At 41.4% G+C, this 27,879-nt stretch overlaps 4 protein-coding genes and 1 long non-coding RNA gene across 6 annotated transcripts in view; 2 read left to right on the forward strand and 3 right to left on the reverse strand.

The window, feature by feature from the left end:
- The window catches only part of LOC118280089 (mucin-2-like), a 31,159-nt gene extending 24,968 nt beyond the window's left edge, over positions 1-6,191 (forward strand). The window contains exons 28-34 of the mRNA XM_050702663.1: positions 134-421; positions 1,710-2,279; positions 2,418-2,759; positions 2,790-3,071; positions 3,260-3,841; positions 4,346-4,597; positions 5,174-6,191. Coding sequence (XP_050558620.1) covers positions 134-421; positions 1,710-2,279; positions 2,418-2,759; positions 2,790-3,071; positions 3,260-3,841; positions 4,346-4,597; positions 5,174-5,221 — 2,364 coding nt within the window. The 3' untranslated portion in view covers positions 5,222-6,191. The remainder of the gene's footprint in view (positions 1-133; positions 422-1,709; positions 2,280-2,417; positions 2,760-2,789; positions 3,072-3,259; positions 3,842-4,345; positions 4,598-5,173) is intronic.
- A 657-nt stretch (positions 6,192-6,848) lies between these two features.
- On the reverse strand, positions 6,849-9,902 carry LOC118279584 (uncharacterized). The gene is made up of 3 exons (XM_035599222.2): positions 9,884-9,902; positions 8,696-8,792; positions 6,849-7,585 (listed from the first exon to the last, which is right to left on the reverse strand). The coding sequence occupies exon 3, from the start codon at positions 7,488-7,490 to the stop codon at positions 6,882-6,884; it is 609 nt and encodes a 202-aa protein (XP_035455115.2). The 5' UTR covers positions 7,491-7,585; positions 8,696-8,792; positions 9,884-9,902; the 3' UTR covers positions 6,849-6,881.
- Positions 9,903-13,919: 4,017 nt separating this feature from the next.
- LOC118279583 (protein obstructor-E-like) lies at positions 13,920-21,464 on the reverse strand. Its single transcript, XM_050702775.1, has 6 exons — positions 21,210-21,464; positions 20,412-20,717; positions 19,398-19,613; positions 15,720-15,929; positions 15,071-15,235; positions 13,920-14,101 (listed from the first exon to the last, which is right to left on the reverse strand). The coding sequence occupies exons 2-6, from the start codon at positions 20,520-20,522 to the stop codon at positions 14,024-14,026; spliced, it is 780 nt and encodes a 259-aa protein (XP_050558732.1). The 5' UTR covers positions 20,523-20,717; positions 21,210-21,464; the 3' UTR covers positions 13,920-14,023.
- On the forward strand, positions 21,463-24,099 carry LOC126912135 (uncharacterized). Of its 2 annotated transcripts, none has more exons than XR_007706779.1 (3): positions 21,463-21,598; positions 22,370-22,447; positions 23,984-24,099. It is a non-coding gene; the product is annotated as an uncharacterized LOC126912135 (long non-coding RNA). The 2 variants fall into 2 exon arrangements; XR_007706780.1 differs by having other exon boundaries at positions 22,370-22,423; positions 23,987-24,099.
- A 1,157-nt stretch (positions 24,100-25,256) lies between these two features.
- LOC126912088 (uncharacterized) lies at positions 25,257-26,783 on the reverse strand (the record flags this gene model as incomplete). The annotated part of the gene is made up of 2 exons (XM_050702443.1): positions 25,257-25,670; positions 26,688-26,783. Coding segments are annotated over 2 exons (510 nt in total), but the record flags the coding sequence as incomplete, so codon positions are not given.
- Between the last annotated feature and the right edge of the window lie 1,096 nt (positions 26,784-27,879).

Raw genomic sequence — 27,879 nt, forward strand, 5'->3', positions numbered from 1 at the left:
CAAATATGTGGTTTAAATTAAGTCATAAGAGGTTTCCCCATACTAAAAAAACTGTAAGTCAGTATCATTTGTACAATATTGCTGTTGATTCGCCTTCAAAAAAAAAAGATATTAATTCAAAATAAACTTGCAGGAATGTGCCATGATTGCTGAAGGAGGCTGCACGCTCGGATCTCAAACGACGCCAGCCACAGATGGAACAACTACCGTAAGCTCCGGCACAACAACAGACAAGGATCCAGGCCTTCCTGGTGATGTAGTCACAACCACACCTCCCACCACGGAGTCTCCCATCTGTCCTCCAGACGTATTCGGCAACGTGCCCCACCCAGACAGATGCGACGCTTTCTACTTCTGCTCCGGTGGAAATGCTCATCTGTTCACTTGCAGTGAAGGAATGGAATTTGATCGTGAAACCAAGGTATGTATTTGATATATTGTTATGTCCTCTAGGTTATTTTCTTTTTCTGTCGCTTTGACTGTATATTAGTTTTACATCGTTCTCACATAGTTGAAGTAATCGAAACAATGTAACCAAGAATTGTATTATAAATCTGATTGAAAAAGAGTAACCTATGGAGTTTCTTGCTCGTTCTTCTCCATAGGAATCTACACTTTGGAACGAGCAAATAGCTTCACTAGAGGACTGACCGACAGACAGACGTTATTAATATTATTATATTTGCTTTGACGTTCAAAAGTGCCTTCCTGGTATAATTGAAATAAATGATTTTGACTTTTTGACTTTGACTTTATTATGATTCTTCTTCTCAATGTATCCCTTCTGATATCTTATTATCTTTTCTGCTAATATAACATTTCATCATTTATACGTCAGTTTACATTTTGAAACTAAAGATGATGTGTATTTTAGATGTGCGTGCCAATCGCCGAAGGAGGATGTACACTGGGTCAAGGAACAATCCCCATGAATCGTAATTAAAATAAAATATTTTAAATTTTGAATCTAAAGATAATACATATATTATAATTTTAGTTGTGCGTGCCAATCGCCGAAGGAGGATGAAATCACGGTCCCAGATGTAACATCTACTGCAGCGCCTGACACGACGACAGTGTCCGATGGCAGTTCTGAAGTCAGCACTACGACCGAAGCTATTACTGAACCCACCACGGTAGCGGATGACACCAGCGAGGAGGATCCCATCTGTCCTCCAGGCGTATTCGGCAACGTGCCCCACCCAGACAGATGCGACGCTTTCTACTTCTGCTCCGGCGGCACTGCTAATCTCTTCACTTGCAGCGAGGGACACGAATATGACCCTGAAACCAAGGTATGTATTTGATAATATTCTTCTCAATATGGGATACATTGCAAGCACAAATGAAATTACGATGTAGAAATAGCATTACTTGACTACTGATAAAACTACCATGTTTAATAAAGAATTACTCTGAACGGACTAAGATTTGGAACTTGGCGCCATAGTAACTTTTATTCAGCTCAAAATTACCTATCCAATGATGTAACACATAGCTATTGGAAGGTGGGACCAGGATTTGCATCTTCATTTATTTAGCAAAATATTTTTTATTCTGAAGAATGGAATTTAAACCATTTTTGACTTTGGTTAGTGACTTATAAGTATATTTAAAATTTGTTTTGTCAATCCCTCATGAAAATTCGTAATTAAAATAAAATATTTTAAATTTTGAATCTAAAGATAATACATATATTATAATTTTAGTTGTGCGTGCCAATCGCCGAAGGAGGATGTACACTGGGTCAGGGAACAACTCCTGGAGGCGAAACCACGGTACCAGATGTAACATCTACTGCCGCGCCTGACACTACTGTATCAACTACTGCCGCGCCTGAGGTTACTGTAACATCTACTGCCGCGCCTGACACTACTGTATCAACTACTGCCGCGCCTGAGGTTACTGTAACATCTACTGCCGCGCCTGACACTACTGTATCAACTACTGCCGCGCCTGAGGTTACTGTAACATCTACTGCCGCGCCTGAGACTACTGTATCAACTACTGCCGCGCCTGAGACTACTGTAACATCTACTGCAGCGCCTGACACGACGACAGTGTCCGATGACGGTTCTGAAGTCAGCACTACGACCGAAGCCATTACTGAACCCACCACGGTAGCGGATGACACCAGCGAGGAGGATCCCATCTGTCCTCCAGGCGTATTCGGCAACGTGGCCCACCCAGACAGATGCGACGCTTTCTACTTCTGCTCCGGCGGCACTGGGATGCAGTTTAATTGCAGCGCGGGACTCGAATTTGACCCTGAAAGCAAGGTATGTATTTGACAATATTCTTCTTCGCAATGTATCCCTTCTGTCATGGATTCCATATCATGGCTGCTTTTGCCCTTAAGGCCATCTCAATTTATAAGTCAATTTAAATTTTGAAGCTAAAGATAATGAGTATTTTAGGTGTGCGTGCCAATCGCCGAAGGTGGATGTACACTGGGTCAAGGAACAACTCCTGGAGGTGAAACCACGGTACCAGATGTAACATCTACTGCCGCGCCTGACACTACTGTATCAACTACTGCCGCGCCTGAGGTTACTGTAACATCTACTGCCGCGCCTGACACTACTGTATCAACTACTGCCGCGCCTGAGGTTACTGTAACATCTACTGCAGCGCCTGACACTACTGTATCAACTACTGCCGCGCCTGACACTACTGTATCAACTACTGCCGCGCCTGAGGTTACTGTAACATCTACTGCCGCGCCTGACACAACTGTAAAAACTACTGCCGCGCCTGAGGTTACTGTAACATCTACTGCAGCGCCTGAGACTACTGTATCGGATGTAACACCTACTGCTGAACCTGTGACGACGACTTTAGCTCCAACAACAGTGTCAGATGACAGTTCTGAAGTCAGCACTACGACCGAAGCCATTACTGAACCCACCACGGTAGCGGATGACACCAGCGAGGAGGATCCCATCTGTCCTCCAGGCGTATTCGGCAACGTGCCCCACCCAGACAGATGCGACGCTTTCTACTTCTGCTCCGGCGGCACTGGGATGCAGTTTAATTGCAGCGCGGGACTCGAATTTGACCCTGAAAGCAAGGTGTGTATTTGACAATATTATCATTCTTCTTCCCAACGTGCCCCTTCTATCATAACTGCTTATACCCTTAACGCTCAACTCTCGAGATTTGAAAGATTCTAAAATATAATTCATGCCATATTTGATTTGGGTTAGTGACTTAAATGTACGTAAAATTTTTGAAACTAAAAAAATATATGTAATTTTAGACATGCGCGCCAATCGCCGAAGGAGGATGTACACTGGGTAAAGGAACCACGGAACCAGATGTAACACCTACTGCAGCGCCTGAGACTACTGTATCAACTACTGCCGCGCCTGAGACTACTGTAAAGGAAGTAACATCTACTGCAGCGCCTGACACTACTGTATCAACTACTGCCACACCTGAAACAACTGTAACAACTACTGCCGCACCTGAGACAACTGTAACAACTACTGTTGCGCCTGAGACTACTGTAACAACTACTGCCGCGCCTGAAACAACTGTAACATCTACTACCGCGCCTGAGACTACTGTATCGGATGTAACACCTACTGATGCTCCTGTGACGACGACTTTAGCTCCTACAGAGTCAGATGACAATTCTGAAGGCAGCACTACGACCGAAGCCATTACTGAACCCACCACGGTAGCGGATGACACCAGCGAGGAGGATCCCATCTGTCCTCCAGGCGTATTCGGCAACGTGCCCCACCCAGACAGATGCGACGCTTTCTACTTCTGCTCTGGCGGCAATGCTCTTCTCGTCAATTGCAGCGCAGGACTCGAATTTGATCGTGAATCCACGGTATGTATATTATAAAATAATGCTTTTTTTTTGAGGGGAGAAATCATTCAATTACTTCTCTCGCCTTAGGTGAGGCGAGAGGGAGTATCAGACTCTTACTGACTAAAAACCACCCCGTTCCTACTCCTGCTTTTCGAATCGGAGCCCCGGTAAACCCGCTAGGTAGTCCGCAGTACTTACGCCCGAATACTGAAATGCTACTCAATTTTAAGGGTCCTGATGCACATTCTGTATTTAAAGAGATGCACATAAGCTATTCGATTCTACACGTGACCAGAAGGCTGGCTATTTCTTCGGTCAGAAGATAAGCATTGCCATTCAACGTGGCAATGCGGCCAGTCTTCTGGGAACGTTCTCCAGTGACAGCGATGCGGACGAGTACTTCGACGCCTAAAGGAGAGATTTTTTCCATATTTTAGTTTTAAGTTACTTTTTATTCCTTTTTAGGTATTTTTAAGTTGTAAATATCAGTAAATTAAACAAATTTATATTATTTATTTACAGGTATGCGCACCTATCGTGGAAGGAAGGTGTCCGTTTGGTCAGGTGACAGAAGCGAAGCCTGATACCACCACGCAAGTACCTTCAACAGTTGCTGAAACCACGTGGAAGGCTGCAGTAGCCTTCATGTGCCCAGACAACGAGGACCGGTTCTTCGCAGACCCTAATAGCTGCAACAGGTTCTTCCGATGCATTGAAGGATACGGTCTTCAGATGCACTGCCCCACTGGTGAAGAGTACGACGCTTCGCAAGAGGTATGTTCATGATTATACATTTATTTGCAATGTCCTAAAATCCCCGAAGGGATATAGGCACTGGTGCATGTTAAGGCAATATTTATTATTATTATGCATTATGTATTATACATTTTTTTGCAACGTCCTTGTGTTATAAGTCCCGAAGGAATAGGCAGTGGTGCAGCATTACGGTGCATTTTGCACATATACTGGGCACAATTCCAGACTCCGTGCTACTACTGAGAAATTTTTGAAAAATCGAAAAAATACTAATACTTTGCCCAACCCGGGAATCGGGGCCTCTTATCCGGCAGTCGTACTTGCGACCACTCGACCAACGAGGCAGTCATATTATTATTTATAATTATACTAGCGATTCGCCCCAGCTTCGCATGGGTGCATTGGTGATATATTATGCCTGTATTATACATATAAACCTTCCTCTTGAATCACTCTACCTATTACAAAAAACCGCATCAAAATCCGTTGCGTAATTTTAAAGATTTAAGCATACAGACAAAAATAGCGACTTTGTTTTATACTATGTAGTGATTTTTATAATTATATTTATTTATTTAATTTCTTTCTTTACAGGCCTGTGTTCCCATTGCTGAAGACGGTTGCACTAGCAAGCGCAAGTAATCATCAAATAACCCGCTATACAAACTGGCGTCACACAAAAACGACAAAATTAATCGAAAATTAATCGGTCGACACTAAATTTACTGAACAAAATGACTTTGGCACTATTTCATTTACTGAGTAATTTTGGACAATATTAACATATTACCAATTTCTAAATGATTCTCAACTCATACAGAGTTGATTTATCAAGTGGCACTAAAAGTACCACTTGATTAAATGTATACAAAAATGACTACAAGTAATTAATTACTCAGTAAATGCGTTTGTATATAAATATTATTATTATTATGCTTAGTTATGAAACTTTGAGATCTACAGCTTATAAAATAATGTTGTTTTCAAAATTGATTGTTTTGCGATAATGAAGTGAGAAGTCTGCTAAAAGAAAGAGATGGAGGGAGTATCTCTTGTGATAATAATTTAGCTTTAATTAGAGATGGTATAAAATAGAAAAAAATAAATAAATGCTGAATTTTATTTATCTTTTAGTAGGGCTGACCACGTATCAATTTCATTTTTTTTACTTTTTATTTCAAAATTCTGTTTTAATTTTATTTTTTCTATAGTCTTTTTGTGTATCAGGTTTTTTTGTGTCATTAATAGATTATACATATTTGTTGTGTCATTAAAATTAGTTTCCAAATGTGGCCATAAGACCCAAGACTGCTCGATTCATTTCAAAAATACAATCAATTTTAAATTAAACAACATAAAAAATAAAGGAATCTGATTTTATTTTCAAATATATTTTTACACGAATTATGTTTTATTAATATAATTATTTATTACTATTGTTATAATAATTATACACTGTATTTGAAAATAATAGTTCGCGCCCTTCGTATTGATGTAGGATAAGTATTATTATTTATTATTCTAGGTATTATTATTGTGATTATTTTATTATTAAACTTTAAACTCTGAAAGGTGCGATAAAGTTGTAAATAAAAAGTTTCATGTTTTAAAATTTCATTTTATTTTTCTACCCATATTTGTCATATGTGTGGGAGAGCCATGCTTCGGCACAAATGGGCCGACTCGACTGGAGTGATACAACGGCCTCACAGAAAACCGACGTGAAACAACGCTTGCGTTGTGTGAGTGAGGTTACCGGAGGCCCAATTACCAATTCCAATCTTTCCAATCCGCAACAACCCTTAAATTCCTACCCCTAAAGCTGGCACCGCACTTATAACGCCTCTGGTGTTTCAAGTGTCCATAGATGGCAGAGGTTGCTTACCATCAGGTGATCCTTCTGCTCGTTTACCGGCTTATACCATAAAAAGAGTAGCTACCAAAATAGAGATGGTTAAATTATTGTCATCGATTTGTCCACTGTCAGACATAGGACATAGCTTTTCTCTATAGCATGTTACTAAACTTGCTTTAGGTTAAATACTGAGTTCTATTCTGTCCCAACTCAATATCATCAGCCTATAAGTGGTCACTGCTGACCAAAGGCCTTTTTTCACACGAAGAAAGTTTGAGCATTAATCACCATGCCTGCTCAATGCCGGTTGGCGATTTAAAATTTAAGTGCTGTTGGGATTGAGGATTGGGAAGAGGGGTTAATATTTGTGTTTTTTTTTTCCAATAAATTGTCCATATAGGTGTAAAAGACATGTTTCAGAAATATATTTTATTCACTAACAGATAGCTAACCTAAAGAACAGAGTGAAGTATCGACATAATTAGACAATTCATTCAATATATTCGTCGTATCTCCACCTTGTAGATCTGTCTTCACTTTTATAGGTATCGATGTCAATAATTCTTCAAATGTATCCTCATTGCCTTTAGCAATAGAGTTCAAAATCCCACGAACGTTCTTTGGTATACCCGAGTCGTTGTCGGCTAGTTGATCCAAAATTTCTTTGGAAACTATTTTCAAAAGAACTGTTGTAGGGCAGGATATCATTGATTGAGAGGCTCCGTCATTAGTTGAGTTTAATTTATTGATATTTAATAGATCTTCAATAGCCTTTTTAGCAGCTCCAGAACTCAGATCAATTTTAATCTTTTTTAAAGTTTTTGGTTCACAATCTTCACTAGCACCTACTGAATTACAGTCTTCTATCTCTTTTTCTGTCTGTTCGCTCTCTCTTTTTAATCTTCTGATGAAGTTAAATGCATTGCCTACTAGACCATCGATCGGTAAGTTGTCCGTTTGAGAAATAAAACCTCCTTTTAAAATATCTTGTGCCAAATCTAGATCCTGTCTCCTGAATATGATTGGTATTGGAATATTATCTTTTAGTTTTATCATTGGTACTAGCGATCTAAAGGAAAGTATGTCAGCTTTTGGTTGGTTTAAGTCTTCATCTTTAACCACTGGTGAATCATTTTTAATGGCATCATGATCTGTAACATTTAAATCATCATTTTTTGTTGTTTATACCGTATGGGGAAACCTCTTATGACTTAATTTAAACCACATATTTGTTATCATCTTGACTGACGATATACGAAAAATGAGTGAAATAGGCCCAGTAGGTAAGCCAAAAAGTGCATTTTTCTCTTTTTCTCTTAATTTGAACACTCTTTACAAATACGGCATTATAACAGCTGCGCCGCATGTCCGTAACATTCCTAGACAACCTACAACATTACAGCTCTTCTGTGGTCAAGGAACATGGAGCTGTTCATACTAAATACTTGATTAAATTCAACTATTTATTTTGTTTGAAATTTTCAGTTATCGTTGAAATAGCATTATGCTTCTGTGGACGAGTAATACTTGTGGTTTCATTTAAGTCATATGAGTGATCTCCATACTGTATATAAGAACTATATTTTTTTATTCATATTATTATTTCTTTTTTTATTCTTCCGTTATTTTCGAAGTTCATTCTGAATTTGTTTTCAAATTATCTACTATTATAGGTTCTGCTATATCTATACCGTTTAAATGCTTTTTCAATGTATCTTTTAAATTAATATTAGCTGTTGAATTATTTAAATTATTAGTATTAATTCGTACATTAGTTATATTGCCTGAATTAAGTAAAAGAAATACGTGTTTATAATTAAAATTACTTGAGTCATCTTCTAGCAAATTTCTTACTACGTCTTCAATACTTGATTTAACTAAATCATTAATTGTATCATTATATGATTGAATATTTGTTATTTTAATCTCAGTTGCGTTACTAGAAGAAATTCTATTATCATTTATTTTAATAATTTCATTATTATCTTTAGAATTTATTAATAAATCGTTTATAATTCCAGAATTTATTATAAGAACAACTGTTTCTGGTGTTTTCACAGGATTATCACCTAAAGATACATTATTATTTTTCTTTTCATGTGTATAATTTCTAGATTGATAATTGTTAAAATCATTCCAAACTTGTTCTATATCATGTATACTATCATTAAATGCAGTACCGTTTGCTATGTTTTGATCCGATTTTGTGTTATTTTCTTCTTTAATAGCATTTACTTCAGTATTAAGATCATCGTGTATACCTATAGTTGGGTCTGTCTCGTTTTCAATAGAAACTGTAGATTTCTTAACATTTGTTGATACATTTTCATGATTCTCGTCACCGTTTGGGTCTAGTGTCTGTAAAATAAAGGTTTTTAAACTGACATGGTCACTAACACTATTATTAGAACTTATGACGGGATATAAATGAAGAAGTAAATGCGGTTTCATCATCCGTGGGTGTTTTGTCTGTTCGTAAAAACCCAACCGCATTTACTCCAGTTAATCCGTGATCATGGCGCTTGAAACAGTGCCGAAATATCGGAAACTCACAAAAGTGAATAAACATGGTAAATATCCCGTTATAAGTTAATAATAGTGTAAAATAAAAGTTTTGTAAGTATTTACCATGAAGCAAACACAAATCACATATGGCACCCAGATCCAAAATTTGTAGATCACACAAAGAGTTGCCCCGTGCGGCAATTGAATCCGCTACGTGTTGGCTATGTATGTATGTGTTGACTAGCTTCTACCAGCAACTTCGCCCGCTTTCACGTGGTATAAAAAGTATCCTATCTCCCAAGTCAACTCATACTTTATCTGTATACCAAATTTCACCAAAATCCGTTCAGTACTTTCAGCGTGATTGACGGACAAACATCCAAACAAACTTTCACATTTATAATAGTAGTGTGATTACCATTTCTTTAATCGTAATTTTAATTAGATCTGTGCCCTCTTTAATAGAAATTACTTGTATTGTATCGTGTTTATTTACTGTGTCAGTGGTATATTCCTGAAAATGTATATTTTCATAATCAAGTAATCTATGTGATATGTGTTTAAATGACACCCAAGCTAATGGCACCGATGATATTCCACATTGGGCACCCATAGGTATTTTTCGTGGGTGCCATTTGTGGAATAATTTTTAATTTTATTCTACATATAGCACCTGTGCATAAGTAAATACTAGTGTTGGGAAGTTTACGTTTCTCAGCACGTTAAATAATATCGAATATGATCCATAGAGTGTTGCACGGTTTCTAGTATGGGATCGCTATATGGAAAATAGAGAGGGCGTGGTATGTAACGTACCACACTACCCGTAAAGTGTCACACATAAAGGGAAATCCAGTTGAAACTAGCTCTTTGTATAATTGCTTCATGGATAAATATAACTGATGAATGACAAGCAAAGGTGGAACAAAAATACGAATAATTACCGCTAAATCATCGAGTGTGGTCTTATCTTCTTCCTGAGGTAGAGGTATCAGCAGAGACGGTGCCCATTGCAAAAGTAATATGAATAAAGCTGTAACGAAAAAAAAACAACAAAATGTGCATTAACTTATCAATATAAACATATTTTGAGTGATACCACAGCGTCACAGAAAACCGACGTGAAACAACGCTTGCATGGTGTTTCATTGTGTGAGGGAGGTTACTGGATGCCCGACTTCCTCTTAAATTCCTAACCCCCAAAAAAGCCGTCAACGCACATGTAACGCCTCTGGTGTTTTGGGTGTCCATCATCATCTTCATCATCAGCCGAGAGACGTTCACTGCTGAACAAAGGCCTCCCTTGTGTGTCCATGGGCGATAATTGTTTACCATCAGGTGATGCGTCTGCTCGTTTACCGGCTTATACCATACAAAAATATCATACGTTAATACCTTTTTTAATAATAAATTGCCTCCTAAAAGTGTCTGTCTCTATGTTTAATCCGTGTCTGTATGCACTTAGCTACATAGTAGTTTACAGCCTTTTTTTGAGGGGGGAAAATCATCCAATGACTTCTCCCGCCCTGGGCGAGGCGAGAGGGAGTGTCAGACTCTTACTGACTAAAAACCACCCCGTTCCTACTCCTGCTTTTCGAGCCGGAGCCCCGGTAAACCCGCTAGGTAGTCCGTAGCTCCGCATATAGTATACAGCTTACGCTAAAACTATTGTTAATAAAATACTCACTGAATTTACTTCCAAACATCACAAAGTCGGGCGTCGCTCAATAATTTTCCTAAACAAATAAAATAGAAATAATTTTTATTATAATTACCTATAACCAATTAGTTTGTGACGAATCGATTTACAATTATATTAGTTGCATTCTTTATGTATGGTACGTGTATGCTATTGTTTCAAATATATATCTAAGCATACATACTATAATACTACATGGTTGGCGCGGTGGCTGGGTAACCGGTTGCCATGCAGCGTGTAGCGGGTTCCCGCACTGAGCATTTTTTTTTAACTTTGCCTCGCAGTAAGATTTTATCCTGGGTCGTGGATGCGTTTTACAAAAATACAAGTTCACATACACAAGACACCCAGACCCGAAACAACAATTTGTAGATCACACAAAGAGTTGTTCCGTGCGGGAATCGAACACGCTACACGTTGTGCGGCAGCCGGTCACCCAGCCACCGCGCCAACCGTGCAGTCATAATTCTTTGTGTACTCCAAAAATTGTATTTTACATACTCTTGATACCCAGATAGAAAGCAACAATTTGTGGATTACACAATAGAATAACACCGGGAATAGAACCCGCTACCCGTTACACGGCAGCCAGATGCCCAGCCTCCTTATGTCTATCTTATATAGACGAGGTTCGTAAACGTAGTGGACTTTTTAGGGTTCCGTAGAAAAATGGCAAAAAACGGAACCCTTATTTTATTTATTTACTTATCTTTATTGGCCCTCTAATAATAATTTACTGTTGGTACTTCTGGACACGGCGCGTATTGTCCGGAAATTCCTCTCTCTTGAGCCCTGACCGCCGGTAGCTTGGATTTATCCCGTTACTGGTGGGCTACTGCTTTTTATATTTTTAAATGTTTTTTTTTAATTGAATATTTAAAAATGTAAATATCAAGTAAAGTAAATAAATAAATGAATAAAAATTTACTGTTGCTTTAGAGGCGCTAGATATTGTATCTACTATATCTATTCTATTATATTCTATTCTTCTTCATTTACAACACACGCTTGACTATTTTCATTACAACACACGATAACGCTGACGATGAGCATTCGATCAGGTCTGAATCACGAATGATTGTGCTTTATGCTATGAAATCATGCAATGCCTTTTATATCCGAAGGGGTAGGCAGAGGTGTACATTACGACTAATGCCGCTATACAATGTACACCCACTTCTCACCATTTGTGTTATAAGTCCCATCTAATAGGGGGTGAGCCTATTACCATATACTAGGCATAATTCCGGACTCTGTGCTACTACTGAGAAATTTTCGAAAAATCGATAAAATTGATGATTTTCCTCTCTTAAAAAAGGTGTTACGTTTATTTATTTATACTTTATTGCACACATACATAAAACACATGTACATTGTAGTTAATAGTAGGTAATTAAAGTACAATGGGCGGTCTTATCACACACGGCGATTTCTTCCAGACAATCTTTGGATGGAATTTATCATAATAATATGATCTGGGAAACGTTATGACATTGTTATGTGGAACACAAAACCTCAACACTAAATCACATCACCTAATAACATTAGGCGCTTAGTAATTTACTAATCTTAATAATTAATAGTTTTTATTAGATAATTCACTATCTTATCTGATTATTCTGTATCGTTCGTCAAGTCGTTATTTACATGAATCACGAGGTCTCAAGTTCAATAAGTGTGGGAGAGCCATGCTTCGGCACGAATGGGCCGACCGGAGTGATACCACGGCCTCACAGAAAACCGACGTGAAACAACGCTTGCGTTATGTGAGTGAGGTTACCGGAGGCCTAATTATCCTCCTCCCAATCTTTCTAATCCCCGATTCCCCAATAACACTTCAATTCCTAACCCCTAAAAAGCCGGCAACGCACTTGTAACGCCTCTGGTGTTTCGGATTTCCATGGGCGGCGGCGATTGCTTACCATCAGGTGATCCGTCTGCTCGTTTACCGGCTTATACTACAGAAAAATAATATGGACTGAATAAGAAATAAAATCACCTGTCGTGTATCAAAATATATATTTTTATTTATTTATTTAATACAATATAAAAATAATAAGTACCGCTATAATTATTTATTTATTATAAATAAAACAATATATCACTGATATGTTTATACACGCATAGCTCCCAAACTGCTCGACCAAATTTGATAATAGAGTAGATGACTAATTTTTATTTTAATGTCCGTCTTGTAGATTATTTTAAAACATTAGACACGTATTTTTTATTTTCTTCCGGAAACAAATACTTTTGAAGATATATCGATTTGAAATATCGCGTGACGTTACTTCTATGTACATTTTATACGTAGAAATTACGTATTAAAATAAAAAAATACGTGTCTAATATTTTTTCATTTTTAATTTTCATACCCCGTCATCATCCATATATATTTTTTTAGTGTTCATTATTGTTATGACAAGACTTTTATGAAAGAAAACATCAGAATATTCAGCAGGAACATCGAAAAATAGCACTCTGGGTAAATTAGGTGAAAAGACGCCCTATACCTACCCTTAGTATGAAATGAGAGCGCGTGCGACGCTCTGATTGGTTGGTTTATTCGAGCCGGCCAATCAAAGCGCCGTTCTTATTTCGATTATTTATTTAATATTATAATAATAATAACTTTATTTCAGACGTAAGTCCATAAATTTAACAAAAAAAATATGTAGATTTTTGTTTTATTGTAACATTAACTGCATAATAAGGTTTTAACTAGTTTCGATAATTTCATTGAAAACAAAAATGGACGGAATTAAACGAATACAAATAACAAAAAAAAACTAATTATATAATTATCAAAATAAACATATAGATGAAAACGAAAAAATCAAATTGTAAGTGTACATTATGTGGGCACTATGTTTAAAACAACCGCTATTTTATATTCTTTGCAAATTGGTTTTATCGTCCCGTTAGTTTTGAAGCTGTATCGTCGTTGTAGTTCAAGAAGAAGAAAATATTCTAAATAATTTTTTTTTTAATAAAAACGATGGAGTATCTTCCTCGTTCTTCTCCATTCGAAGCTACACTTTGGAACGAGCGCCTAGCTTCACTGACAGACAGACTGACAGACAATTCAATTTGACGTTTCAAAAGTCCCTAATTTAGGATTAATTGAAAATTAATAACTTTGACTTTGAAAAATATGAAATTTTTAAAATCAAATTAATACTAATGAATATCTTGAAATCAAATTAAAACTATTAGCTTAAAAAAACGTAAAGCAAACTCATACTAAGGGTTCTATAAATGTCCCAGATAGCTGCTGTATGCAGGTTGCTTCTAACCTCGCGATGTGTAGTCATTGGGGGAAGACTGTGGGGGGGCAGTGGACAGTACGTGGCTGATTGCTTGATGATGGACCGGAGACGGGAGGCTAGCTTCTAATGAAGCTAAACAAATATTTTAATAACTCCGAGTCTGCGCCTTTTAATTCTTTTCTTAATCTGCATGTCTGAAACAAGAATATTATAAATTATTAATATTGGTAGATTTATTTTTGTTGGTTCCAGCTAAAACTGAAAGAAAGAAAGAAAGAAAGAAGAAAGAAAAATCATTTATTCGGCACCTGCTGGGCAAAATGTGTCAGGTTCTTGGATTCTGTGTGTGAGAGAACTATGCTTCGGCACGATTGGGTCGGCTCGACCGGAGTGATACCACGACCTCACAGAAAACCGACGTGAAGCATCGCTTGCATTGTTTTTCGTTGTAACCAGAGACCCACCTCCCTTCCCAATCTTCCCAATCAAAAGTGCCCGATTCCCAACAACCCTTAAATTGTTAACCTCCAAAAGGCCGGTATCACACTTGTAACGCTTCTGGTGTTTCGAGTGTCCATGGGCGGCGATTGCTTGCCATCAGGTAATCCGTCTGCTCGTTTACCGGCTTATACCATTTAAAAAATATTGGGAATACGATTATCGATGTTTCAGGTTCAGCAAAGTATTATTAACCAGCTTCAGCCAGCGGTTTCGCCCGCATTACCGTGGAATAAAAAAATCAAAAAAGGAGGTTTACAGTTATACTTGTATGTATGTATGTTTGTGCGCGATTATCTCGCATTCGGCCCAACCGATTTTGATGCAGTTTTCCGCATAGCATTTTTCAGACTTAGGAGAAGGTTTTAGGTATACTACTCGACTTGAAAAAATTAGGTTCTGTTTTTAACTCCAGAAAGCGGATCTCGTTATTTAAAAAAGTTAGATTTTTATTACACACCAAGATTAATTATTATGTTATCGACTTACTCACGTAACTGTTTGACGAAGAACTCGACTAGTTTCAAGCCATGCTAGAGGCTTTTATCCATGAGCAGCGTTCCGCGACACACGACGCGGTGATTGTCGCGCTGCTACAGTAAGCCGATACCATAATAATTATTCTAGTAAGTATGTCTCACGGAAGATATAATAAAATTACATACCAGGAGTTTAGGATCGAAGACATGTCTGTGTGGGCACTGCTGGGGCAGTGGCGTGCCCCTATAGCAGATGATGTACCGGCTCTCAGTCTGAGGGTCGGCCACGAACTGGGTGGCGCCCGATGGACACAGCGACTTGCATAGCACTTGGTCTGATGGTAAGCATATCTGGAAAAAGGTGTTGAGGTAATTAATTTACATTTCGGATACATACCGAATACGTTTCGGAGAGTGTGCGGGAGAATTGCACAACTTGATTCCCCCTAGTCTTTTCCATCGTCGAACCAAAAGAAAATCGGCGAAGTACCACCGCTTCATGGTAGATATCCCACCCAATCGCACGAAGCGCTTCGCTTCAAGCTTCCTTGTGCGAACTGCTAGGTAGTGGATATAGTGATGGGTATAACCTGGGTTTCTTAAAAGCCCGAGTGAATAGGTGAATAGAAGCTAAATTGAAAGATTCTTTCATAACAAACTCATACGTAGATATTTTTGTATGAAAGTAAAATTACTCATAGTCTATCATTTATATTTATTATTGTATACTATCTTCAAACACATCACTGCCACTGCTGACCAAAGACCCCTTTTTGCATTGAAAAGGTTTTAGTCTCAGTCGTAAAAAATAGTCAATAAACAATAATTCACTCACCTGTTTTTCAGCACTGAAAGAGAAATTTTCAGGACAATGCAGCAGTGTTGATTTCCCGAAAGAACAAATGTAATATCTTCTGCAGTCTTTCGGGTCTTCTAAGAAGACCAGTGGAAGATTCGAGTAGTCTTCGCAGACGGTGTCTTTCCATTTTTTTGGTGTATCGTCATTTTCTTTGAAGCAGGTCACTTGGGATTCTGGTAAGCATTTCTGTGGACAATTGTAGTTATTGTTTATTTAATTTTATATAAGAAGCTTTAAAAGTATCTGCCACAGCTTTAATGGGAGGTAGTGTTGTGTAAATGATTGATTATGATTTTTTTTTCATACAAAAATAATCTGCGTATGAATTTCTTATGAATATTGTTTCACGGTCTCTGTCGCTTCGTCAATGAAAACAATTGCTATCAGTATTAGTGAACCACTTTATACAGAGTAGAGTCAATGTTTATTTAACTTCTTTATGTTCTCAAATTGAATTAACTGGTCCGGGGTACGAAATTTCTTCACTATTGTAATTTTCAAATACAACCTTACAACAACATCATCACCTCCCATTTTAACCGTGACTAATAATTTTATACACCTTTTATTTAAAAAAAAATAGTTTTAGTATTGATAACGTATTTACACTTTACCCGACCTGGAAATCGAATACAAGAACCTTTGTTCAGCTTTCGCGTTTTCAAACAGTCAACCAATCAATAAAATTAATTTAAAAGAGAATATAGTAATATTCTTTTTTAATACTAAGGGCGGCTTGCGCAACATTTGGTCTAAACAGAATTTAGTTAAATGTGTTTATCTTGCTAAATATGTTTAACCTAAATACAATTAAAAATCTCTTGCTCATGTCCGTATGGATGGTAATTTAACTAATCATAGTTAGAGAGTCGGTAATGCAGTTTCTTACGCTCCTTTTTACACTTTCGTGCGTTGTAGATTTGACTTAGAGCAAAATTGTTGCATTTCTTAAAACAAAAATGCGTAATATGGACCGACGAACTTTCAACTGACACATCAAGTCAACCGAGCTGTCACACATTGTGCTATTGTGATTTGTGAATTGTTCTCGTGGTATTTTTTATTGATTAATAATTATTTTAGTTGAGTCATAATTACCATGGCAAAAAAAGTGTTTCTTCTAGGGCCTAATTTTACAAAAGAAGAACTGATAATACTGCTTGCAGCGATGGAACCATACACCCATATTATTGAGTGCAAAAAGACTGACCAAATAAAACAGAGTGAAAAGCAAAATGACTAGGTCAAAATAACTATTATTTATTGAATATCCATTAATAAAAGTACATTTCCTTACTTGTTGCTAGTTTTTATTTATTACTATTTATTGAATATCCATTAATACATACATATCGTCACGCCTTTAAGCCACACATTATGTTTACACCCAATTTTCACAATTTATGTTGTAAGTCCCATATAATGTGTGGTGAGCCTATTGCCTTATACCGGCCACATGTCCAGACTCCGTGCTACTACTGAGAAACTTTCGAAAAACCGAAAAAGCCCAGTAATACTTTGCTCGACCCGGGAGTCGCACTTGCAACCACTCGGCCAACGAGGCAGTCCATATCCATTAATAAAAGTACATTTCCTTACTTGTTGCTGGTTTTTAAATGTGGAGCTATTTGTTGTAACAAAAATATAGTGGTTTCTTTCGTTAGACGAAACCTGAAGAATTTGTGGTCCGAATACATTCCAAATAAGTCTGCTCTCTCAAACAATTCCCTCGGTCTATCAATATATTATTTATAATCTTCTCATCGTCGTCAGAATACAATTCCCACAAATCCATATTACAAACTTCCTACCGACCTCTTTACAATCTTTTATAAAATAATAGTAAAATGTCTATAACCTACATAAATATGATGACGCGCGATTGGTACTAAACGTATTTAGCGAAGCTAAATAGCCATCTTTGGGTATTTAACTTTGACAGTTCGTTAAACGTGATTAGTGCCTAAATTTTTGTTGTGCAAGACGCTAAATATAATTAGCAGACTAAATGCGTTTACGTCACTTTTAAACTGTATTTAGCGACGATGCGCAAGCCGCCCTAAAAATTAAACTGTGATTGCATTTAAAGTTTTTTTTTTTCATTTAATAACTGTATGAGAATAAGAAGTACAATAAGTAAAAACCAAAAAGTATTAAACAAAAAAAAATAACAATAATTTGTACGTATTTTAAACTCTGGCAGAATATAAAGCTGGCCGCTAAGAAAAAAAAAACAATTAATCTTTCAAATTCGGAACGCGCGCGATTTTTTCTTGTTGATTTATTTTTTCATTATTAGTTTGATTACCGTTACGTCTATTGTTATTTTAGATTAAAGTTATTTTGATTTGAAGTAAATTATGAAATTATCTGTAAAGTATACCTACATTATAATATCGATATGGTGCAATACATTAAAAACTCAATTCGATGGATTATACCCAGAATAATGTAAGTAATTTTATTATTTTTTCCTAGAATAACTAGCAAATCCGGCGAACTCCGTTTCGCCACCAATTTTCCCTGTTTTTCTGCTTTTTTCTTAAATTTTCTTTGCTATACCTCACAGAGCCCGAGACCTTTCCAACGAATGCTAAACCCTGGAAATCGGTTCGTGCGTTCTGGAGTTATAGCGTCAGGAAGGAAAACCCGACTTATTTTAAATTATAGATAATATTATAGATATATCACGATAGTTACCAAACAACAATTATTTAAAATACCCCATTTGCTCGATAGCTTTCTAATGTCGTCCTAAAAGTCGGCGCCAAATAAGCAATGCAATATAGTCTTTAACGCCTAACGCATAGCGTTAAAAATGCAATAATGTTCAATGAAGGCGCGTCGCATTTTAAAAACGCTGGCATGAACATAATATTATACATTTGTTTTATTTGAACGCTTTATTAACGCGCGTTAAAAAACTCTTGTTTGATTCGATGTCCTGTGCGAGCGAGCTAGAAGCGAACGCGAAGCGATGCGGTGTCCTACGTGCACGTGAATCGTTTCGTTTTGTGTTTCCGAGATTATAAACAAAAACATGACAGTGCCGTGTCGCGCGAACGGATGATGACTGGGTCAAAAATATATTATTACAACTTTTCAATACAATAAAATATTCAAAAATAATCACCACTCTCATTCAGAAATTTGATGAACTACTTAATTTTCGATTTTTTCTAGCTAAATTACTAGAAATAAGTCTGCTATTTGACGTGAAAAACTTATGACGTCATAACAGAGTGTTTCATACAAAGTTCATAGAAAATATCGTTTTTGACGTTTCGAAAAAAGGATTGAATTTGACTAGTAGGAAACATGCCTATTACGCCTTACCCACACCGCATCCTACGTGCAGTTGGTCACGTAGACCACATCAATAGATTTTGACAATTTATTGTTTTCACACCGCATCGCGTTCACGTCTATATCGCTCACATAGGAAGTTGCGTAAAGGTAGCTTAAGTCAAAGTCAAAGGCAAAATCATTTATTTCAAATAGACCAGGAAGGCACTTTTGAACGTCAAAGAAAATATAATAATATTAATAACGTCTGTCTGTCGGTCAGTCCTCTAGTTGCTCTATTTGCTCGTTCCAAAGTGTAGATTCCTATGGAGAAGAACGAGCAAGAAACTCCATAGGTTAAGTACTTACTTTATCCAAAGCGCTGAATTTATATCCCGCTACACAAGTTTCCTGGGTTAAATAGCCAAAAGTACACACGTAGAACTTGCCACAGTCATTCCCATCAGCTTTGATCCATATGTCATATCTTCCACAGTGAGGTACTGGCTGTATGCCACTTGGCGTGGTAGTTTCTATGGTCTGATTTGAATTGCTACAACCTGCCAATTCTTTTGGTAGGCATGCCTGTGAAAATAAGATGATGTTATAAGTCTTATCTGTTCTTCATATGTTACTGTTACCGCTGATACTAAGCTATGTAGCTGCAGCTCGAGTATGCGATATATCGATAGTATGGAAGCCGTCAATAGTACACATCCATAGCACGCATCCATACCATGCATTCATAGCACATATCGTCAGGCATATCGTCACTTCATTTAGCTTGAAGGCGCCCTACACTACTGCTTAGACGCGCTCTTCACTTCAGAACACATCTACCAAATCAGTCATTGGTACTTTAACAAATCTGACCTGCCCACTACCATTTCAACTGGCTAATCTCTTTGGATTTTTTTAGGAGGAAAATCATGTATTGTCTTATCCCACCTTGGGGGAAGCGAGAGTGAGTGTGGCGGGTATCTTGAACTACCCTTAAACGTAATATAAGTCCTCTGGTGTTACGTGTCCATGGGCGGCAGATTGCTTACCATCAGATGAACCTTAGCAAACTAATGAATGAACACAGAAAATCATTGGGTATTTTCAGTCTTCGTAAAGCGAGGCGACTGTCAGACTCTTACTGACTAAAAACACCCCGTTCCTACTCGTACTTTTCAAGCTGGAATCCCGATAAACCTATTAGGTAGTTCGCAGCTCCGGACTTGACCTAAACTACGTTTCCCTAATTAGTTCTTTAACAAATCTGACCAGCCCACTGCCATTTCAGCTTGCTAATTCCTTTGGGCCACGTCGCAAATTTTATGCTGGATGCAGTAGTTTAATGATCAATGTAAAAGAAAACTGTAACTCCTATATACTTACAACGCTAGTCGAACTAGCCTCAGTCCCTTCAGGGCAATTTCCATGTAATATTTCACCAAACATACATAAGTAGAAGGATTCACAATCATCCGGGTCTGGTTTAAACCACATGTCTCTATAACCACATTTATGTAGAGAAGCTGGTGTTGATTCTGATGTGGTGATAGGTATTGTCTCTGATGTGGTGATAGGTATTGTCTCTGTGATTGTTGGTCCAAATCTGTTGTCAGGTGAAACTTCTTCTGTGGTCGTGGGTGTGATAGTTGTTTCGCCGTTACATTTAGCTTCTAGTGGCGGTTGGCAGAGCTGAAAGAGGTAAGTGCTATAGATTATTGTGAATTACATATATATATGTAGAAATATAGTAAAATTTTGAATATAAGAATCTACACAGGAAATCTTGATGTAGCTACGGTTTTAAAAACATATTATCTTCTTGAACATCCAATTTTGGGTGTTTTTTCATCAAAGATGTGCTATGCTACGTTGCTGTGGTTGCGTTTGGCTTCCACCAATCATATTCATTAGCACAGGTGGACACGGAGTCAGCTAAGCTATGTTTTATTATATGGAAAGACCCGTGCTATGGATGTATACTATGGAAGGCTTCCCGACTATTGATATATCGTATACTTGAGCATCTTCCTTGCACAGCCACATACAGCTACATAGCTTAGTATAGTGAAAATTGTCATCATCATCGTAGCATACCTACATAGCACATCTCTGGTCGAAAAGCACTCTTAAAACCACACAAACGTACATTAAAACGTTAACAAAAGGTATAAAATCACTTACCAAAAGAACTGGATTGAATTGGAAATCTAAAGGACATCGCTGGTCTGTCAAATTACCGAACAAACAAAGTACATATCTGTCACAATCTAAAGGCTGTGGCCTCAACCATAAGTCCCTATTTGTACAAAGTGGTGTTGGTGTAGAATGAGCCGTAGTAGTTGTTGTTGATTCTGAGTTGGTGCAAGGTGTCTCTGAATTGGTGACAACAGTAGATTCTGTGGTGGTTACAGCAGGCGTTGTCTCTGAGGTGGTGACAGGCGTTGTAATATTAATAGCTTGTGTGGTGGGTGTTGCTGTTGAGGTTGTCTCATCCTCATTTCTTCTCCAATCTGAAGTTGAGTTATCAGTGGTGTCTGAACTTGTGGTAGATATTGAGGTTGTGATAGCAGGTGTTGACTCTGAGCTGGTGACAGCAGGTGTTGTCTCTGAGCTGGTGACAGGTGTTGTCTCTGAGCTGGTGGCAGGCGTTGTTTTTGAACTGGTAGCTGGTGTTGTTTCTGAGCTAGTGACAGGTGTTGTCTCTGAGCTGGTGACAGGTGTTGTCTCTGGGCTGGTAGCTGGTGTTGTTTCTGAGCTGGTGACAGGTGTAGTTTCTGAGCTGGTGACAGTGGGCGTTGTCTCTGAGCTGGTAGCTGGCGTTGTTTCTGAGCTGGTGACAGCTGGTGTTGTCTCTGAGCTAATGACAGCTGGCGTTGTTTCTGAGCTGGTGACAGCTGGTGTTGTCTCTGAGCTGGTGACAGCTGGCGTTGTTTCTGAGCTGGTGACAGCAGGCGTTGTTTCTGAGCTAGTGACAGCAGGCGTTGTTTCTGAGCTAGTGACAGCAGGCGTTGTTTCTGAGCTAGTGACAGCAGGCGTTGTTTCTGAGCTGGTGACAGGTGTTGTCTCTGAGCTGGTGGCAGCTGGTGTTGTTTCTGAGCTGGTGACAGCAGGCGTTGTTTCTGAGCTGGTGACAGCAGGCGTTGTTTCTGAGCTAGTGACAGCAGGCGTTGTTTCTGAGCTAGTGACAGCAGGCGTTGTTTCTGAGCTGGTGGCAGGTGTTGTTTCTGAGCTGGTGACAGGTGTTGTCTCTGAGCTGGTGGCAGGTGTTGTCTCTGAGCTGGTGACAGCAGGCGTTGTTTCTGAGCTGGTGACAGCTGTTGTTTCTGAGCTGGTGACAGCAGGTGTTGTTTCTGAGCTGGTGACAGCAGGTGTTGTTTCTGAGCTGGTGACAGCAGGTGTTGTTTCTGAGCTGGTGACAGGTGTTGTTTCTGAGCTGGTAGCAGGTGTTGTCTCTGAGCTGGTGACAGCAGGTGTTGTTTCTGAGCTGGTGACAGCAGGTGTTGTTTCTGAGCTGGTGACAGGTGTTGTTTCTGAGCTGGTAGCAGGTGTTGTCTCTGAGCTGGTGACAGCAGGTGTTGTTTCTGAGCTGGTGACAGGTGTTGTTTCTGAGCTGGTGACAGCAGGCGTTGTCTCTGAGCTGGTGACAGCAGGCGTTGTCTCTGAGCTGGTGGCAGCAGGCGTTGTTTCTGAGCTGGTGACAGCTGGTGTTGTCTCTGAGCTGGTGGCAGGCGTTGTCTCTGAGCTGGTGACAGCAGGCGTTGTTTCTGAGCTGGTGGCAGGTGTTGTTTCTGAGCTGGTGGCAGGTATTGTCTCTGAGCTGGTGGCAGGTGTTGTTTCTGAGCTGGTGACAGCTGGCGTTGTCTCTGAGCTGGTGGCAGGTGTTATCTCTGAGCTGGTGACAGGTGTAGTTTCTGAGCTGGTAGCTGGTGTTGTTTCTGAGCTGGTAGCTGGTGTTGTTTCTGAGCTGGTAGCTGGTGTTGTTTCTGAGCTGGTAGCTGGTGTTGTTTCTGAGCTGGTAGCTGGTGTTGTCTCTGAGCTGGTAGCTGGTGTTGTCTCTGAGCTGGTGACAGCAGGTGTTGTTTCTGAGCTGGTGACAGGTGTTGTCTCTGAGCTGGTGACAGGTGTTGTTTCTGAGCTGGTAGCTGGTGTTGTTTCTGAGCTGGTAGCTGGTGTAGTTTCTGAGCTGGTAGCTGGTGTTGTTTCTGAGCTGGTAGCTGGTGTTGTCTCTGAGCTGGTAGCTGGTGTTGTTTCTGAGCTGGTGACAGCAGGCGTTGTTTCTGAGCTGGTGACAGCAGGCGTTGTTTCTGAGCTGGTGACAGCAGGCGTTGTTTCTGAGCTGGTAGCTGGTGTTGTTTCTGAGCTGGTAGCTGGTGTTGTCTCTGAGCTGATAGCTGGTGTTGTTTCTGAGCTGGTGGCAGGTGTTGTCTCTGAGCTGGTGACAGGTGTTGTCTCTGAGCTGGTGGCAGGTGTTGTTGTCTCTGAGCTGGTGACAGCAGGCGTTGTTTCTGAGCTAGTGACAGCAGGCGTTGTTTCTGAGCTAGTGACAGCAGGCGTTGTTTCTGAGCTGGTGGCAGGTGTTGTCTCTGAGCTGGTGACAGCTGGCGTTGTTTCTGAGCTAGTTACAGCAGGCGTTGTCTCTGAGCTGGTAGCTGGTGTTGTTTCTGAGCTGGTAGCTGGTGTTGTCTCTGAGCTAGTGACAGCGGGCGTTGTTTCTGAGCTGGTAGCTGGTGTTGTCTCTGAGCTGGTGACAGCAGGCGTTGTCTCTGAGCTGGTGACAGCAGGCGTTGTTTCTGAGCTGGTGACAGGCGTTGTTTCTGAGCTGGTAGCTGGTGTAGTTTCTGAGCTGGTAGCTGGTGTTGTCTCTGAGCTGGTGACAGCAGGTGTTGTTTCTGAGCTGGTGACAGCAGGTGTTGTTTCTGAGCTGGTGACAGGAGTTGTTTCTGAGCTGGTGACAGCAGGCGTTGTTTCTGAGCTGGTGACAGGCGTTGTTTCTGAGCTGGTAGCTGGTGTTGTTTCTGAGCTGGTAGCTGGTGTTGTTTCTGAGCTGGTGACAGCAGGCGTTGTCTCTGAGCTGGTGACAGGCGTTGTCTCTGAGCTGGTGACAGCAGGCGTTGTTTCTGAGCTGGTGACAGGTGTAGTTTCTGAGCTGGTGACAGTGGGCGTTGTCTCTGAGCTGGTAGCTGGCGTTGTTTCTGAGCTGGTGACAGCTGGTGTTGTCTCTGAGCTGGTGACAGGCGTTGTTTCTGAGCTGGTGACAGGCGTTGTCTCTGAGCTGGTAGCTGGTGTTGTTTCTGAGCTGGTAGCTGGTGTTGTTTCTGAGCTGGTAGCTGGTGTTGTCTCTGAGCTGGTAGCTGGTGTTGTTTCTGAGCTGGTGACAGCAGGCGTTGTTTCTGAGCTGGTGACAGCAGGCGTTGTTTCTGAGCTGGTGACTGCAGGCGTTGTTTCTGCGCTGGTAGCTGGTGTTGTCTCTGAGCTGGTGACAGCTGGTGTTGTCTCTGAGCTGGTGGCAGCAGGCGTTGTCTCTGAGCTGGTGACAGGCGTTGTTTCTGAGCTGGTGACAGGTGTAGTTTCTGAGCTGGTAGCTGGTGTAGTTTCTGAGCTGGTAGCTGGTGTTGTCTCTGAGATGGTGACAGCAGGTGTTGTTTCTGAGCTGGTGACAGCAGGTGTTGTTTCTGAGCTGGTGACAGGAGTTGTTTCTGAGCTGGTGACAGCAGGCGTTGTTTCTGAGCTGGTGACAGGCGTTGTTTCTGAGCTGGTAGCTGGTGTTGTCTCTGAGCTGGTAGCTGGTGTTGTTTCTGAGCTGGTAGCTGGTGTTGTCTCTGAGCTGGTGACAGCAGGCGTTGTCTCTGAGCTGGTGACAGCAGGCGTTGTCTCTGAGCTGGTGACAGCAGGCGTTGTCTCTGAGCTGGTGACAGCAGGCGTTGTCTCTGAGCTGGTAGCTGGTGTTGTTTCTGAGCTGGTAGCTGGTGTTGTCTCTGAGCTGGTAGCTGGTGTTGTCTCTGAGCTGGTGACAGGCGTTGTCTCTGAGCTGGTGACAGCAGGCGTTGTTTCTGAGCTGGTGACAGCAGGCGTTGTTTCTGAGCTGGTGACAGCAGGCGTTGTCTCTGAGCTGGTGACAGCAGGCGTTGTTTCTGAGCTGGTAGCTGGTGTTGTCTCTGAGCTGGTGACAGCAGGCGTTGTCTCTGAGCTGGTAGCTGGTGTTGTCTCTGAGCTGGTAGCTGGTGTTGTCTCTGAGCTGGTAGCTGGTGTTGTCTCTGAGCTGGTAGCTGGTGTTGTCTCTGAGCTGGTGACAGCGGGCGTTGTTTCTGAGCTGGTGACAGCAGGCGTTGTCTCTGAGCTGGTGACAGGCGTTGTCTCTGAGCTGGTGACAGGCGTTGTCTCTGAGCTGGTGACAGGCGTTGTCTCTGAGCTGGTGACAGCGGGCGTTGTTTCTGAGCTGGTGACAGCGGGCGTTGTCTCTGAGCTAGTGACAGCGGGCGTTGTCTCTGAGCTGGTGACAGCAGGCGTTGTCTCTGAGCTGGTGACAGGAGTTGTCTCTGAGCTGGTGACAGCAGGCGTTGTCTCTGAGCTGGTGACAGGAGTTGTCTCTGAGCTGGTGACAGCAGGCGTTGTCTCTGAGCTGGTGACAGGCGTTGTCTCTGAGCTAGTAGCTGGTGTTGTTTCTGAGCTGGTAGCAGGCGTTGTCTCTGAGCTAGTAGCTGGTGTTGTTTCTGAGCTGGTAGCTGGTGTTGTTTCTGAGCTGGTGACAGCAGGCGTTGTCTCTGAGCTGGTGACAGCAGGCGTTGTCTCTGAGCTGGTGACAGCAGGCGTTGTCTCTGAGCTAGTAGCTGGTGTTGTTTCTGAGCTGGTAGCTGGTGTTGTCTCTGAGCTGGTAGCTGGTGTTGTCTCTGAGCTGGTAGCTGGTGTTGATTCTGAGCTGGTGACAGGTGTAGTCTCTGAGCTGGTGACAGGAGTAGTCTCTGAGCTGGTGACAGGTGTTGTCTCTGAGCTGGTGACAGCAGGCGTTGTTTCTGAGCTGGTGACAGCTGGCGTTGATTCTGAGCTGGTAGCTGGTGTTGTCTCTGAGCTGGTAGCTGGTGTTGTCTCTGAGCTGGTAGCTGGTGTTGTTTCTGAGCTGGTAGCTGGTGTTGTTTCTGAGCTGGTAGCTGGTGTTGTTTCTGAGCTGGTGGCAGGTGTTGTCTCTGAGCTGGTGGCAGGTGTTGTCTCTGAGCTGGTGACAGCAGGCGTTGTCTCTGAGCTGGTGACAGCAGGCGTTGTCTCTGAGCTGGTGACAGCAGGCGTTGTTTCTGAGCTGGTAGCTGGTGTTGTTTCTGAGCTGGTAGCTGGTGTTGTCTCTGAGCTGGTGACAGCAGGCGTTGTCTCTGAGCTGGTGACAGCAGGCGTTGTCTCTGAGCTGGTGACAGGAGTTGTCTCTGAGCTGGTGACAGCAGGCGTTGTCTCTGAGGTGGTGACAGGCGTTGTCTCTGAGCTGGTGGCTGGTGTTGTTTCTGAGCTGGTAGCTGGTGTTGTTTCTGAGCTGGTAGCTGGTGTTGTCTCTGAGCTGGTGACAGGTGTTGTCTCTGAGCTGGTGACAGCGGGCGTTGTTTCTGAGCTGGTGACAGGCGTTGTCTCTGAGCTGGTGACAGCGGGCGTTGTTTCTGAGCTGGTGACAGCGGGCGTTGTTTCTGAGCTAGTTACAGCAGGCGTTGTCTCTGAGCTGGTGACAGGCGTTGTCTCTGAGCTGGTGACAGGCGTTGTCTCTGAGCTGGTAGCTGGTGTTGTCTCTGAGCTGGTAGCTGGTGTTGTTTCTGAGCTGGTAGCTGGTGTTGTCTCTGAGCTGGTAGCTGGTGTTGTCTCTGAGCTGGTGACAGCAGGCGTTGTCTCTGAGCTGGTGACAGCAGGCGTTGTCTCTGAGCTGGTGACAGGCGTTGTTTCTGAGCTGGTAGCTGGTGTTGTCTCTGAGCTGGTGACAGCAGGCGTTGTTTCTGAGCTGGTGACAGCAGGCGTTGTCTCTGAGCTGGTGACAGGCGTTGTTTCTGAGCTGGTGACAGGTGTTGTCTCTGAGCTGGTAGCTGGTGTTGTTTCTGAGCTGGTAGCTGGTGTTGTCTCTGAGCTGGTGACAGCAGGCGTTGTTTCTGAGCTGGTGACAGCAGGCGTTGTCTCTGAGCTGGTGACAGGTGTTGTCTCTGAGCTGGTGACAGCAGGCGTTGTCTCTGAGCTGGTGACAGCAGGCGTTGTCTCTGAGCTAGTAGCTGGTGTTGTTTCTGAGCTGGTAGCTGGTGTTGTCTCTGAGCTGGTAGCTGGTGTTGTCTCTGAGCTGGTGACAGCAGGCGTTGTTTCTGAGCTGGTGACAGCAGGCGTTGTTTCTGAGCTGGTGACAGCAGGCGTTGTTTCTGAGCTGGTAGCTGGTGTTGTCTCTGAGCTGGTGACAGCAGGCGTTGTCTCTGAGCTGGTGACAGCAGGTGTTGTCTCTGAGCTGGTGACAGCAGGCGTTGTCTCTGAGCTGGTGACAGCAGGCGTTGTTTCTGAGCTGGTAGCTGGTGTTGTTTCTGAGCTGGTAGCTGGTGTTGTCTCTGAGCTGATAGCTGGTGTTGTTTCTGAGCTAGTGACAGTAGGCGTTGTTTCTGAGCTGGTGACAGCAGGCGTTGTCTCTGAGCTGGTGACAGCAGGCGTTGTCTCTGAGCTGGTGACAGCAGGCGTTGTCTCTGAGCTGGTGACAGGCGTTGTTTCTGAGCTGGTAGCTGGTGTTGTCTCTGAGCTGGTGACAGGAGTTGTCTCTGAGCTGGTAGCTGGTGTTGTTTCTGAGCTGGTAGCTGGTGTTGTCTCTGAGCTGGTAGCTGGCGTTGTCTCTGAGCTGGTGACAGCGGGCGTT

The sequence above is a fragment of the Spodoptera frugiperda genome, chromosome 22, assembly GCF_023101765.2.
Source record: "Spodoptera frugiperda isolate SF20-4 chromosome 22, AGI-APGP_CSIRO_Sfru_2.0, whole genome shotgun sequence".
NCBI lineage: Eukaryota > Metazoa > Arthropoda > Insecta > Lepidoptera > Noctuidae > Spodoptera > Spodoptera frugiperda.